This window comes from Haliotis cracherodii, unplaced genomic scaffold (genome assembly GCF_022045235.1).
Source record: "Haliotis cracherodii isolate W230 unplaced genomic scaffold, xgHalCrac1.p SCAF_5, whole genome shotgun sequence".
NCBI classification, from domain to species: domain Eukaryota; kingdom Metazoa; phylum Mollusca; class Gastropoda; order Lepetellida; family Haliotidae; genus Haliotis; species Haliotis cracherodii.
Window position 1 is genome coordinate 49,211,739 of NW_027266308.1, and position 16,849 is coordinate 49,228,587.

At 38.2% G+C, this 16,849-nt stretch overlaps 2 protein-coding genes across 2 annotated transcripts in view; one reads left to right on the plus strand and one right to left on the minus strand.

Moving 5' to 3' along the window:
• LOC139443123 (uncharacterized) overlaps window positions 1–13,908 on the minus strand; it is a 111,504-nt gene extending 97,596 nt beyond the window's left edge. The window contains exons 1-2 of the mRNA XM_071224071.1: window positions 13,719–13,908; window positions 10,903–11,026 (exon numbers count right to left, since the gene is read on the minus strand). Of these exons, the coding sequence (XP_071080172.1) occupies window positions 10,903–11,026; window positions 13,719–13,844 (250 nt within the window). The 5' untranslated portion in view covers window positions 13,845–13,908. The remainder of the gene's footprint in view (window positions 1–10,902; window positions 11,027–13,718) is intronic.
• Window positions 13,909–14,486: 578 nt separating this feature from the next.
• Window positions 14,487–16,849, plus strand: part of LOC139443369 (lutropin-choriogonadotropic hormone receptor-like) — a 101,283-nt gene continuing 98,920 nt past the window's right edge. The window contains exon 1 of the mRNA XM_071224355.1: window positions 14,487–14,764. Within this exon, the coding sequence (XP_071080456.1) occupies window positions 14,610–14,764 (155 nt within the window). The 5' untranslated portion in view covers window positions 14,487–14,609. The remainder of the gene's footprint in view (window positions 14,765–16,849) is intronic.

A 16,849-nucleotide genomic window follows, 5' to 3' on the forward strand; every position in this document is an offset into this window, starting at 1 on the left:
GCCTCCTCTTTCAAACCTGAAGTGCCCATCCCTCCCATCAGGCCCAGCGGAACATGTCAGTGGATCGGCATCCAATGAGGTATGCCTGCTTCTTTTTATCCAGGGAAGGGTGGGAAGGGCACCCCTTTGAGTCACTGTCTTGTCACCTAAGTGTCTCTCAGTGGAGGAATACCTTCCAGGAAGAGACACTTTATCCAACTTCATCCTATTCCTTGTCGTAGTTAGTACGGTAGACATTTTTACAGATAATTTAGCACCCAAAACCTCGAAAAATCTATTAAACAGCTCCTTAGATAGATATCCTCATGGATATGTGGCTTGTCTTGATAACGAAAAAATACCATGTTAATAAAATGAAAAGTAGAGTGGACTATGTGTAGTTCATCAACACATCTGGATATAATCTAGATAAATTCCATTTCTTTTGGCACATACATTATATTAAGAACATGAAAAGTTACAGAAAAGGCAGACAGCTCAACAACCAATTGAAAAAAAACCCACACAAACAAAACCCTGAGGTATTTTTAGGTAACTGACAAAAGAGATAATAAAATTGTGGCCAACACAAATGAAGTTAAGTTAGGAAATTTGAACAACAGCATGTTTTCTTCAACATGTTCAAGGCCTAACAAAGATGTTATTTTAAACCTGTTAAAGGGAGTGATGAAAGTCGTCAACAGTGGAAGTGTGTTACCGAATGAATGGCCACATACAGCCGCCAGCTGGTCACAGGGAAAGGGAGGAGGCTGGTCCAGTCTGCTGCAGAATGTCGGCCTACTCACATGCTTCACACTTACATCAAGGATTGGGACTCAATTGAGGAACTAACTACTCAACATTTGTTTCATCGTCTGTAGGAGTGGCATCGTCACGCGGTGGCTTGGACTTCATTGTGTTTCCATTGGGTGACAGGTTTGATCTATTGCATCTCCTACATACTAGAATAGGTCTTCAGCAACCTGTACTTGCCGTAAAAGGTGACTATACTTGTCGCAACAGGTGACTAACGGGATCAGGTAGTCAGGCTCACTGACTTGGTTGATGCATGTCATCGTATCCCAATTGTGTGGAACGATGCTCATGATGTCAATCACTGTATTCTCTGGTCCAGACTCGATTATTTACAGCCAGCTGTAAATAGCTGGAATATTGCTGGGTGTGGCGTTTAACAACAAACAAACAAACAAATCCTACACGACCATTGAGCAGGTACAAAACTACAAACTTAATGAATAAGTATCATGATTATACACATGCTGATTTACATGGATTAGTTGTTATTCGCATCACATTTTCCCCTTTCCAAAATGTCTTTGTTCTGACCACAATTCTTTCATTTTTTAATGTTATGATTAATCACACACTACTTTTACCATGTGTACCTTCTGTTACAAAACTTTTTAAGGTAAGTAACATTGTTTACTGTCATGTAGCAGGGATTTACCTGGGTCTACATCTATTTGTGAGCACTTGGAATTTCAGCCATACAATTTTGGGGTCCTAGGCATGAAATTGGGGTCTACGGGTCAACCAAAAAAAGTATGTTTTTAAAGTCCTTTTGCTTGTTGTTCAATGTTGCACTCAGTAATATTCCAGCTATATGACGGTGGTGTGTAAAAATTCGAGTCTGGACTAAACAACTCAGTGATTGACACCATGAGCATAGATCTACACAATTGGGACACAAGGACATGCATCAACCACATAAGCGAGGCTGACCACCCAATACCTTACCCAGCCTTCCTACATCTGCTCCCGATTGATAGGAACAACCTGACTAGCCAGACTAATTAGGTTACGGTGTTCCATTTCATAACCGATAATAGAAATGTCAGTTCAATTCAACACGAATGTTACTGCAAATGAAATAGTTAGAAACCAATTGAACCAACCATGTCTGATTGAGGCCCAAAGGATTCACGCTGCATATTATTTGCATCCATGGTCAATATTTATGCATGTGGGAATACACATATTGCACATCCATTAAACAGTGGTAAAATCCTATCGATGCTCAACCGGTTCCTCTGACATGTCTGAAATACTGCTTACTTTATGGAATATTGATTTACCAGCATGCAAATGCATCACATTTTGAATAAACATCTAAAGTTCAGTGCTCAGCACTCATGCTATTCTGCTGGCTTCAGTCCAGTAAACTTTCATTAATGATCAGTGGACTAACTAGAGAAGTTCATACAAATAACTGCACCTTTGATCACCATTTTTGGAAGATTTCAGAAATCATTACATCATCACCATGCATTTCCATGTCCCCAGCCACTAACAGGACAGAATAATTTGTGAGGATGGATGCACTCAACTTGTCATTTTTCTGAACATGCTGAAAAGATAGTTTGATCTAACATGATTTGTGATGAAATCTGATGAAGTAACTGGAGGTTTTTTGCAAGTACTTGCAACACCATGAGGAAATAAATGAATGCTGACCTTGACCTTTGACTTATTTTAACAAAAATCTTTAAAAATAAGGCACCAATCCTAGAGAAGGTATATACCAAGTTTAATGACAAACACATTATAACTTTTGAGAAAGTGCAACTAAAACATATATTCATAAACACGTGGAAGAAGAACATAGAAGAAGAATATCAAAAGCCAATAATCTTTTCTGCAGTTGGCCTTAAACAAATCACCAGTGGCAACAGTCAAATTCTGACAAAGCCTTAAAGTGCTTCAAGGGGCCGCTAATTATTAGTAATTAAACTAGACATCTACCGGTAAACGTCTAGATTTATCTAGATCTTCCAGAAAGGCTGATATTCGGTTCCGAGTTTGCAGCAAATGTCAGTAAAAATTTACAATGGGGCTCATGTTACAATAGCTATAACTAATGTGATGGCTTGGTTGAGCTGACTCCTAAATGACCTTTTAACCTAAACATGCATACAATCTGGGAAATATATCTTGAGACATTTCACTTACAAACAGCAAAAGGGAACGGACCCTCTATCAGTGACCTTGAAGTAAAAGGTCAAGGTCATAACATTCATTGATTGTTGGGAAACTTCGAAAGGTACTCCAGTGTTTATTGAAAGATATGGCAAACAATTAGATCAAATGCTTCCCATGGCCTTGAAAAAATTGTCAAGGTCACCATTGTCAACTGGCATCTGCAAACACACATACGACACCACTGCCTCAAATTTGAACCAATCATGAAGAGGTTCTGAAGATATCTCGCTAAGGAACAAAAAGGCCAAATGCTCTCTAACCTTAAAATAGAGGTCAAGGTCACCTTTATCAATTTTGGTTTGCAAGCAGTTCTATGACACCTTGGCACCAAATATGGACCATATCCATGAGGCGGTTCTGGACATATATCACTAACAAGAACTATCGGAGCGTATGGATGGATATACAGACAGAACCTAAAGGCACTCCTTGTAACAAATAACTGAGACAAAAAGACCAACAACTCATTAGTTAGAATAGTTATTTGAAATTGGTGTCATAAGACTTCACTTAAGGATTGGAAAAAAATAGGCCATGTGAAGTGTGAGTTTAAATCACCATATGTATTAGCTACCTCACCCCTGAACATCAGGGTTACAATAGGTCTTCAGCAACCCATGCTTGTTGTAAAAGGCGACTAAGCATGTCGTAAGAAGTTACTAACAGGGTCATGATGTAAATCACTAGATTGTCTAGTCCAGACGTGATTATTTACAGACTGTCAAGTGCAGCAATAAACAACAAACAAAAAAATCTACAAATTAGCTACCCTCATATGAATGTTATGTGCACTTCACTGAAATTATTTTTGATAAATAAATATCAGTTGACAAAATTCGAAATTCTTGCCTACACATGTTACCATATATCCCTAGAGCAAAAGTGTGAACAAGAAAAGGTCTTTCTTTAATGGATCCACCAGTTCAAGTTCTTACTGTGGGCAAAAAGTTAATTATCATTACATAACCTGGAGTCATCTCAATGCCTTGTTCATCTTGTGTGGTGTTTTCTTGGCCTGGTAGTCTCACATCGTGTTAATGTAATCCAAAAATACCCAGTGTCATCATGAACTAAAACAACACAATCATTGCCATTCAGACAGCCCTTTTTTAGGGTGGCCAATTCACATCACATTTACATAGCCCAAGGTTTGAAACAAAAAACATACACAAGCTTACATACACATTGGCACAACACAATAATAAAAAGTGACTATTGCTGGGGAAATCGATCCCAAGTTTATATATGGCCCTTGAGGTTCATGAATTGGCTTTGAAGGAGATTCCACAATTGAATATAACCAGTTATCCCATGACAGGTTTCAGAATGTTCTGTGAAAGCCCTACTAACTATAATAGCTCAATATGGCTGTAATATTGCCGATGCAATGTAAAATTTTAACCCACTCACTATGAGCCTGAGATGGTGCTGTTCACAGTGAAATGAGTGAGTGAGTGAGTGAGTGAGTGAGTGAGTGAGTGAGTGAGTGAAGTTTTACGCTGCTTTTAGAAATATTCCAGCAATATCACGGCGGGGGACACCAGAAATGGGCTTCACACATTGTACTCATGTCGGGAATCGAACCCGGGTCTTCGGCGTGACGAGCAAGCGCTTTAACCAGTAGGCTATCTGACCGCCCCCCCCCCCGTGAAATCAGAAGGATTAACAAATTCTAGGATGTACAAATCAGCAATGTTTATAATAATGACCTTTTGTACATATGTTTGTTGTTTAACACATAGTCCAGTCAGTACTTTTCCTTTTCTCTGATGGCCCCGGCTGTATCATACCAAAAGACATTAAAAGATGGTACTTGTTGTTACCCTGTCTGGCTCGTAAATTAATGTTCTAAAACAAGGACTGGTAGGCTCAGAGTTAGTATACTGTGTCTGAGTTGGGTATTCATGTTAAACTGCGGCATGGTATCTCAGTGTGCTAGCACTATAAATCGGCATCAATCCGGGCTCGTACAAGCAGCCACACACACGTGCTACTATATAAGTGCAATAATCCCATTTCATCTCAACTCACTTCACCTACCTGATGGCAACCTGTAAATAATCATGACTGGACATGACAAACCAGTGATTTATATTGTCCCATGACATCAGTGTAGGGTAACACACTATCAGCCGGGTCTGACATCCCACCCTACCCCACTATCTTGATTCATTTAGTTGCCTCCTACAACAAACATTGCTTTGGGACCAATTCTAACCGGAATCCCCATGGGGGTGTATTAATGCAGACATACCAAGGAACCATGTTCTTGAAAGGATGGGTCTCCTGGCTACATTGATCCATACCAAACATTACAAAAAGGCTTCACTTAATTCAGTATTGTGGATTCGCATATGAATTTGGTTATCACTTGTATTCTTAGTACTCTACTCAAAGAGATCATATCTATTGAAAAATTAACAATAATTTTGCTAAATATCAAATATGTAGAAACGTTTGCTTTTGTTAACTATATACAATATGTCTGCCCATTTCTGCATCATCTGTATCATGAAGAAAACGGGACTATACCATGTATATGATGTACAAAAACACACCTTTGAAATATGTGATTTAGAGAATGTTGTTTAACGTCCCAGTCAGCAACATTCAACCTCCACAATTGAGATTGAGCTAGTGAAAATGAGTGAAAGCATGTGCGGCAAGCCACGCCATGAGGTCAAGATGACACACAATCGGCTGAGTCAGTGAGGCTGACCATCTGATCTTACAACTTCTACTTATAGTGAACCAATTCCATACTGGAATCCCTGGGAATCTCCTTAATCAAATGCAGGAGGTATACGCTATAATTACACATTCGTATCTATTAACTGCCATAAACACGACAAAAGAACCATCTTGTTATATTCCAAGTGTATATTCTCACGTCATTGCTTAAATTCAAGGGCTCTTGACCATAGATACTAAATTGATGTGGCTTAACAATTTAAGGCTGATGTCAAGAGCATCCATTTTATTGTGAAGAATATAGATCTTTGATATGCATTTAGAAGTTGGAAGAACATGAATACATGAGACATTTTATTGATATAGATGAGGTGAAAAATGTCAAAGTTAAAAGTGAGACTAATTGGGAGCATGTTGAGGAAACACTTTTTCTGCCACTGCTGCAATTTCAAACAAAGAAGTTATATCAAACTGACAGATCTCCCTGACAATCAACCCAAGGTTGCTGTGACACATTCTATCCTAATATAACTTGAAAAATGAATTGAAGATTGACTGCAAAGCAAAACATTGGACATGTCAAAGTACCCCTGTCATGGAAGGCCTTGATCAGGTGGCAGCATCATAGACACATCTGGGCAGTCTCTGAGACGTGACCTATGTAGACACACACAGCACTGTTAAATTGAACATGCCAACTTTTTGGACTTGACATCGCTGACAGCCAATTTAGAGCACAAAAGCCAGACAACCTCGAACCAAACCCAAGTACTGTTTCTTTAGTGTTCTGTGACTGAAAGGTTGAAGAATAACAAGGATCCTTCATCCATACTTTTCACCAACTAGTTCTGGTTAAACTTCAGTGCCCACATGAAATTAGGACTTTTTTGTTTTCATTTAAACATGGGAAAGTTTTGGTCTCTTGACAACCAACCAATGTACCATAGGTTCAAAAGCTTACTTTACTCAGTGATGTTACATTTAAGGGGGGGGGGGGGGGAGAATGAGCCAAAATAGTTATTTTGTACAAAAGGAAAAATGCCCCAAAACTGGATGTCTTATTTATTTGTTTGTTTGTTGTTTTATGCCGCACTCAGCAATATTCCAGCTATATGACGGGGGTCTGTAAATAATCGATTGGACAGACAATCTAGTGATTGATGTCATTAACCTCGATCCACGCAATTGGGATATGATGACGTGCATCAACCAAGTCAGCGAGTCTGACCACCAGATCCCGTTAGTCGCCTGTTATGGTAAGCATGGGTTGCTGAAGACCTATTCTACCCCGGATAATAAATATTTCATTTACTCACGATGCCCAGAACACTTTATGATACCCTTTGAATAACCTCATAACTATTGGTAAGCCAGGATAAGTTGAGTTGTGACCTAACAATTAACCTCGAATGACTATGTATGAGGTCCGTGCATTGGTGGATACCACTGTGAAAACAGGGGTAGCAGGTGATCCGAGACAGGTAGTACAATGAATATGTGCATGTCTTGGCTAAGAATTCTAGAATCGACTTGTCACAAGTCACCAACATTTTTATGAGCAACACGTGTGTTCATGGGAGCCGGGGACCCATGAAGATTTCGGGGTAGAATAGGTCTTCAGCAACCCATGCTTGCCATAAAAAGTGACTATGCTTGTCGTAAAAGGCGACTAACGGGATCGGGTGGTCAGGCTCGCTGACTTAGTTGATGCATGTCATCGATCCCAATTGCGTGGATAGATGCTCATGATATCAATCACTTGATTGTCTGGTCCAGACTTGATTATTTACAGACCGTCGTCATATAGGTGGAATATTGCTGAGTGTGGCGTAAAACATCAAACCAACCAACCTAATCATGGGAGCTGGGTAAAGGGAACGCTTTAACCACTAGGCTACCCCACTGCCCACATGTTCACTTATTGATAGTGATGCTAGATACAAGCAGTTTGTTGACAAACTAGATTCGAGGTTGCATGATTAGAAAACACATTCCGACTGTCACTTTCATGATCTGGTAAGCAACGTTCTGATTGGTTGGAAGAAAGGTCGTTCTGACGTGACCCGTAAGGGGATGTCCTCCGATCTATGTTTTGTGATAGCGAGAACTAAGACCTGATTTTAATGAGATTGGAGTTGTAGATTAATACAGTATTCCGTCTAAAACATATTTATATAATCAGATTTCCCACAAGATGTTTATTATCATACAAGATGTTTATAAAACATAATAAAAGGGTAAATATAGTCAAACAGTCCAGCAATATAAACATCTGCAATATTTACTTCATCTGACAAAATGAATATCAGATTGGGGATTATCCATGTCAGGATCGGCATGCATCTCGGCATGGGTACAATGTGTTAAGCCGATTCTGGTGTCATTTTCAGAATATGTCAAATACAAGTATTGATCGGGTGGTCAGGCTCGCCGACTTGGTTGATACATGTCATCAATCCCAATTGCATGGACCGATGCTCATGATATCAATCACTGGATTGTCTGGTCCAGATTCGATTATTTTACAGACAACCGTCACATAGCTGGAATACAGCTGAGTGCGGTGTTAAACAACAATCAAACAAACATTATCATGATTATACATACAATTGTTCTCTTTATACACTATGTACAAGTTGGAGGGAAACATTAATTTCAAAGACTTTTAACCCGACATCATTTTTGTTTAAAAAGACTCTAATGTACGTATTCTCAACAAAAACATTAATTAGGTAACTTTTATACAAAATATATTTATATATGATGCAAATGTATTTTGTACAATGGTTCAATTGGCCTTTAAACAAATAAAGTCTATCTGACGGTCTGAAACATTTCCCATACACACAATAATCAAATGATGGAATTAACGTTAACAGAATGGACTTGACTTCAGTGTCCAATATTGACTTTTATACACCATGATATACCCCAGGTGCCTTGTGTTTGTTGTAACAAGGTCGGATGGTCAGCCTCGCTGACTTGGTTGATGCATGTCATCGTATCCCAATTGGGTGGATCGATGCTCATGATTTCAATCACTGGATTGTCTGGTCCAGACTCGATTATTTACAGACCGCCGTCATATAGCTGGAATATTGCTGAGTACGGCGTTAAACAACAAACAAACAAACAAGATAATGGTATACCATAATATCATGTTATAACTGTCTTATCTAATGGTTACTGGATCTCATGCTAAGACAATGAAGACACAAACAAATGAGAAAAATATTCAACATACAATATAAATTTTCATCTCAACATGATCAAGATGTTATTGTAAATAGGGTTGTCATTAACAGGAACGTTTAGTATCGATATATCAACTCAGAAGTATAGTATCATTGTCTATCGATGTTCCTGTTGCAGTGAATGATTGATTTAGTATAGATATTCAAAAATTTACATTGATACAGAAAAATATACTGATACATCGACAAAGCAATAAATGACGACATCCCATATTGTAAAACAGTTTTTCCAAGATGACCGTGCATCAACTGACTAGTCCTTCAAGAAGGGCAGGCTTCCACCATGCACATCATGCAGCATGTTGTGCCTATGTTACAAAGCTATAGATAAGCTTTTGGTTATTTGGATATTTTACCCAGGGGTTTGATTTTGATTTGGTATCCACAAATTTCAGAGGGTATTCCAAAATATTTGGGTATTTAACTTAAAAGATGTTTCGTAACAATCCTTGTAATTCATTAATACTATGTGAATAGTAGTATACCCGTCTGCGTCTGATTGCGGCTCCCTCTCCGGGAAGCCATTTTTTTTTGTTAATTTGATTATTTCTTTAATCACAATCAGCGACTAATTAAGATACAAAATGTACATTGACTAGGCATGATGTGCTTTTTCAATTGGCGTCTATCAGTGTAACTGTTGGTAAGTGAATTTGGTGATTGACTGATACACAACCATTTTATCTAACAGCTGTAATATATGCAATCGTTTTATCTAATAGTTATAATGTACGCAATCATTTTATCTAATGGATATAATGAATGCAATCGTTTTAACTAATAGTTATAATGTACACAATCGTGTTATCTAATGGTTATAATATACACAATCGTTTTAACTAATAGTTATAATGTACACAATCGTTTTTGATCTAATGGATATAATGTACACAATCGTTTTAACTAATAGTTATAATGTACACAATCGTTTTATCTAATGGTTATAATATACGCATTAATTTTATTTCAATAGTGTATTTATAGTTCTTGTTGCGTATTTGATACACAAGGATGTGATTTGTCTGTGTATTTCAGTTTATTTTATGCCAATTTTATGCAAATACGCAGCTTATCTCCAGCTTTGACTTTTCATAACATATTGGTTTGGGCAATGTTCACAACCTAGCTAGTGAGAAGGGTCCCATTAGAATAGAAGAGAAGGGGCCTTCTGACAGTGAAAGTAATATATATTATCCCAGTTTATACTTAATCAATTTTATTTCATGCTGTAATATATTCAATAGGTAAGTTTTAAAATGGGGTTTAACGTAGCGTTCTAGATTATTGAACCTATGTAGCGATGCCCATGTATGTGTGTGTGTGTGTGAGTGTGTGTGCTGGCTGCTTGTATTAGTCTGGACTTATGCCGGTTTATGGTGCTAGCCTACTGAAATGACATGTCACAGCTTAGCATGGATACCCCACTGACACACAGTACACTGACCCAGAGCCCACCAGTCCTTTTTGATCCCCTTAATGCCAAGCACCAGGCAGGATAACAACAAGTACCATTTTTCAACGTCTTCTTGTATGACATGGCCAGGGGTCGGACCACTGACCTTCCGCTCTCCAATAACAATAAAACTTCATGGTCACACAAGTTGCTAATGTTCGCATTTTTTCTGATTATGCACCATTCCTTCTGACTTTTACATGTTTTGAATGAAGGTAAAGCTTCAGTCAACTGCAGTGTTTTCATGATCAGGCCCTTTTAAACCTGTGTCAAAATAGTTTATGCCAGGGACCTGGTAAAACAATTCCCAAATGAACATTTGGTACCCATTTCTCGAGACCTACAGTGGGTACCTGGGTTGGGTCGGGAAATAGAGGTCAGGTACCTGGGTAGTACATTTAGACTCATCCCAGCCCTTAAAGAAACAAACAGGATTTCAAATGCCAGACACCCTGTCTCTATTAGCTCAAAAAAACCAATTCACAATTAATTATGGTGTATTTCTAGACTTTGTTTGGAAGTTACCTTTAGTGAACACTGTTTCTTCAAAGACGACTGTGAAGGGTCCAGGTTCCACCTCCATATATTCTGCATCAAAATTGACATCATTGCCGAGTCCACATGGTCCGTCTAACTCCTTAGTAGGCCACTGAAACACACAGCGTGAGTGTGTGAATTGGGTTTAATGCCACTTTTAACAGTATTCCAGTTATATCACAGTGTGATACAGATCAAACAATCAGGTGTTGATCCAAACAATCAGGTGTTGATCAGATGTTGATCCCATCAATCATTGTCAATCAGGTATTCATCGTAATATGATGTTGATCTTAACAATCAGGTTTGTTTGTTTGTTGTTTAATGCCACACTCAGCAATATTCCAGCTACATGACAGCGGTCTGTAAATAATCGAGTCTGGACCAGACAATCCAGCGATTGATCATTACTAATGATCCACGCAATTGGGATACGATAACATGCATCAACCAAATCAGCAAGTCTATCCACCCAATCCTGTCAGTCGTCTTTTACCACAAGCATAGTCGCCTTTTACAGCAAGCATGGGTTGCTTAAGACCTCTTCTCCAACCTAATCTTCACGGGTCTAACAATCAGGTGTTGCTAATAACAACCAGGCATGAAATTGATACACATTTTGGGGGATATGATTATCAGTCAATTGTACGAATTCTAATGTGATGTTCAGTTATGATGTTACAAAATGTGTTTTTCACAGACAAAACATTATTTTGTAAATTGTATGATCCCTAAACATGGTTCAGGTGGAAAGATATTTTACGCATCTTTTTCGACTATTCCGTCTGCCATAAGTATATTTATTAAATATTAGACATTATTAAATATTAAATATATAAGATATGAATGGTATATGAATGGACTTAAAGCTGATATCACTTACTTAATATACTGCTGTGATCACTCTTATTTTTTTCAAAATAAAAAATGATCAAGTAGCCAGAGACATGACGGCCATGCTGTAGAAATATGATATTGATATGTTCCATAGAATTGAAGAAGTAGAAGAGTTTGTATGTTAAGTACTATTTGATGGATGGACAGACTGTGGACATTGGGTCTCGACTTAGTCCATTTGACAGTGAGTGAGTGAAGATTTAACATCACTCACATTTGACAGGCCTGGTGAGCTAAAATGACATTTTCAATATGGTGGTCATGGAGGCCATGTTAAAATTGGATGAGATTTCTGAAAGCAATGTTTAGAGATCAGGTGAAATGAGGTTTATAGTCGCATTCAGGATCATTGCGCTTATGTGATGAAGATACCGCAAACAGACATGTTACACTATCTACAAGCCGACCAGTCCATGTTTCGCTCCCTTAAGGGAAGGCAGGGTAATAATAAACACCATCTTTCTACTTCTTTTGGTATAGTGAAAACTGGGTTTTGTTTGTTTGTTGTTTAACGCCTCACTTAACAATATTCCAGCTATATGAAGGCGGTCTGTAAATAATCAAGAAGCCTTCGTTGGCCATAACCATACCTAACCATAAGCTCACTTGAACAGTTTGAACTGAGAGTTCAGGTGAGCTAAAAACTGAACATAAGATAATTTTCATAAAAGTTTGTTCCCATTTATGACATGTCTGAAACAATTGCATGTCTGCTTCATAACAATAACTGACATAACTAGTTGTGATTCATTTCTGACAAATGCTATCACAATTCGATAAGTTTCTAGATCATGCCTTGGGCCCATTTCTAGTCATGGTAACATGATACCTGTATATACAGCTGGTACAGGTGTTGAAATTAGTCAGTCTGTCCAGCTGAGACAGTGTCTCTGTATAAGTACGTAATCATTAGGAATGTCACAATTCACCAATACATAGATGCATCAATAATGTTCTCAGATGATACGATATGCAACACACACTTGCCTGTATCAATTTATCTTTTAACTTGTATATCATAATGCACGTTCTCTATAATCTGCCTCTAATAATACAAGACTGTAGCCACCTTACTCTGCGCAGTGCTTGCATAGTTGGTTTCACTGTGAGGAGATCTATTCCTTTGGTTTGAGAACTGAATCGGGCATGTGATGTCACACTCAGAAATTATTTAATTATTTAAACATACAAAACCGTTGATGTACTGTCCCTTTAAAAAGACTTCGCATTTTCAGATGCATCTCGAATGAACCAGTTTATACCGGCATTGACTGTTACCTGTCATGTTACTGGCTGTGTCCAGGCAGGTGTGTTTTGCGGAAGCCTTTTCCAACACCTTTAATCTCACACTTGTTGTATATAAATAGTCATTGTCCATTATTCCAGTTTCATAAACACATCCAATCAATGTGATAAATGTATAAACAACATGTTCTTCAACTGTATAACACACTGTCAACATACTCAGATCTATTAGTGCTTGTACTGTAGGCATATGTTCATGTTTGACACCCTACATATATATATATATCTATGTGGCCCTTCAAAACGGAGTTTACATATGATATTGTAAATATATATATATTTTTTTACAAGTGATGTGTTTTCTAAACATTATTGTTTGTAATGCATATTCGGTTTTAAAAAAAGAAGGCAAAAAGACAAAGACACACTTGAAGCTTCTCCTGCTTATATCTTATGCATAGGGCATACCGTATAGCCTTGTTAGGATATATATTGATGTATCACGTTTAGTCATTTAATATTATTACTACAGTTATGTGATAAGCATATGATTTTATTAATATCAACAAATGCACAAGGAGAGCAAGTGGTAATTTCAGTTGTTTTCATTAATAAATAATCATTTTTTCAACACGTAATTATCATACATGTGTAAAACCTACCTGTTCATAAATGTCAGTTCGCGGACTTTGGGGCCGAGGACAAACAAAACGTGCATGCCCCTGCACCGAGCGCACTAATATTAGGAGAAAATAAACCAAAATAACACATGCCACACAGTAATTCATCTTGTGTCAACATCGACCGGCAAAGGTAGCAAGACAAAATTTACAGCATCAGGTATTCTTTCAATTTCTCTGCATCCGGAAGTTTATAGTAATAACTGCTGCGCATGCGTAGCATCAGTATTGATCATGTGACCCGGCATACATTCTCTAGCAGACGACATTCATTCACTCTGAGCGTGACAAGAGCCAGTCCAATCGTTTGTACGCGCTCTCAAATCTCTCAGATGCGGTTTCTATTGAAATCGGGATGGAATAAACGACCATGGTTAAATATTGCATATCTGTCTAAGGTGAGGTTATATATGCTATATTTAACGTCACATTGAGAGTTGTGTACAGTGTATTATAATGATACAACAATTTAAAACTTTCGCCGAAATTGTCTGTTTGAATTTGTCTGTTTAAGATTCACACGTCAAATCGTATTTTGGGGAAATTAATCAAATGGGAAATATCGACAAGCCATTAATCTCTTAATACCTACTTCTGACGTGGATCTACAGCTGTCGTTGTCTAAGGCCAGAAACGGATCTTTCTTGAACGATTCCATTTTTCTTCCAGGGGTTTAAACAGTATGAAGTGAGTCCTACGGAGACCTACCACAGCCATTCTTAAGCTACTCGCTGAAGGAAAAACCCCGTTTATGAATGGGATATTTCATTCTATCATCCGTGGTATAAATCCTTAGAACTGTACATGTTACCGACAGGAAGATAATGAAAGTTACTGTTTGGTAGAGATAACAGAAGAGGCGTGAATATCATCATGTTGGGCCTTTTTCTTCTGTTTGAATTGCTGAGACTGACCATTGCAGAGGAAACATTTTGTTGGAAAGTTGCTGATAATGCAGAGAGTGTCACTTGCAAAGGGGAGAATATTACGGAAATTCCTAACAACTTATCAGTCAACATCACGAAACTGTAAGTATGATTCGTTTCTTGTTAATTACGTTGCAGAATACTTTATGTTCTTTGTGGATACTTCACATAGATAATTTGTAACTATTATAATCCTGATAAATAATTTTTGACGATAAGGATTCAAATCAACTCTAAATATGTTAACAGGATACAGGGATCAGAGGCTAGTGGGCATCAAGAGAGACTAGTTATTATACATAAACCACAAGTCCGAAATGAGCTGCTTACTAAACTGCCGGGCAAAAGAAAGCATAATTTGAAAAATGTATTTGACCAAAACATTACAAACGTTATCAAAATGTTACTAGTGGGCTGAAAACAGTCGCCGTAACACTGAGGTCCTAAACACAACTATGAAACCCGTATCACCATTGAAAAACCATGTCTTATTTGTTTCATTTTTAGCCATCATCAAACATGGGTGCATGTATATACTTTCTTTTGCCCGGCAGTTGAGTTGGATATGACCAATATACCCCTGTGATATACTCAACATACCCACTGAACCTGAGAGTGAATACTTTGATATGTTTGTAAACGAAACTACGTCATCATGACTCGTTGACGAACACATATCTCAGTATTAAAGATAAATGTTTTAAACATTGGCGATTAATCAATTCGTTTATCGTTATCTTCCCCGCTGATCATTTTGTTGTATAGTATGTGTTATTGATTCACTTGGGGGTGTATTTAATCCGTGCGGTATATCGACATAAAACACCCCTGGTGACCTTTCACCTATCAGCGATTTGTTTATATATTTAATCCCAGTGGGTAAAGAAAACAATACAATTTTGCCATGGAATAACGTCTGACGTGTGAACAACCCCAGGGGAAAGGAACTGACTGAACCCATAAGTAGATTCCCGTATGTGTTACAAAAAACTGTATAGCACAGCCCCCAATACATGTCTTCTTAAGTTTGGCGACATGGGTACAATGTGTGAAGCCCAATTCTGGTGTTTTATATTGCTAAAAAGCGGCGTAAAACCATACTCACTCACATACTCTTAAGTTTGGATTTATATGTTTAACACCGCACTCAGCAATATTCCAGCTATATGTCTGCGGTCTGTAAATAATCGAGTCTGGACCAGACAATCCAGTGATTGACATTATAAGCACTGATCGACGCAATGGGGATATACATCAACCAAGTGAGCGAGACTGACCACCCGATCCCGTTAGTCGCCTCTAACGACAAGCATAGTCGTCTCTTAGGCCGAGCATGGGTTGCAGACTGCAGACGGGTCTTATATAATGTAACAATGGTTGAACATAATCATTGAATGTACCATGTGTGTTTTCATTATCGTATGCAGCGAAGTTATAAATGCGGGTGGAAATATATCCATAACAACTTTTAACCTTAACATGCTTCATGGTTGTTAAGCGTTGTTTGTGTTATGGAGACTTAACCCATGGGATAGTTCATATGTAGAGTATTCATTTTGTTTTATAAAAGTAAATATACTATAAAACGTCAACGCCAGAGAATAAAAGGAGAATTATCCTTCAAAGGAGATTCCATTGGATGTAGAAGGCAAACAAGCTCTGAAAATGAAGACCCGTGAAGATTCCGGGTTTGAATAGGTCTTCAGCAACCAATGCTTGCCGTAAAAGGTGACTATGGGGATCGGTTGGTCAGGCTCGCTGACTTGGTTGATACATGTCATCGATCCCAATTGCGTGGATTGATGCTCATGATGTCACTCACTGGATTGTCTGGTCCAGACTCGATTATTTACAGACCACCGTCATATAGCTGGAATATTGCTGAGTGCGGCGTTAAACAACAAACAAACTGAAAATGAAATGAAGGAATCACTGCAAATCAATGATGACTCCAGGTGTCATTCACACTTGTTCATAGCTATCGTCACTTTGTACACAGGCGCAACACACTATACAACACCGTGTTCGTGAGTGAGATGAGGTTTGCGCCGCTTTTAACAAAATCCCAGCAATATGACGTTCGTAACCCCGATACTACTTCTAAGTGTCCCCTGAAGATCCGGATTAGAATCGATCTTCAGCAACTTATGCTTGTTTAAGAGGAGACTAACGGGATCGGGTGGTCAG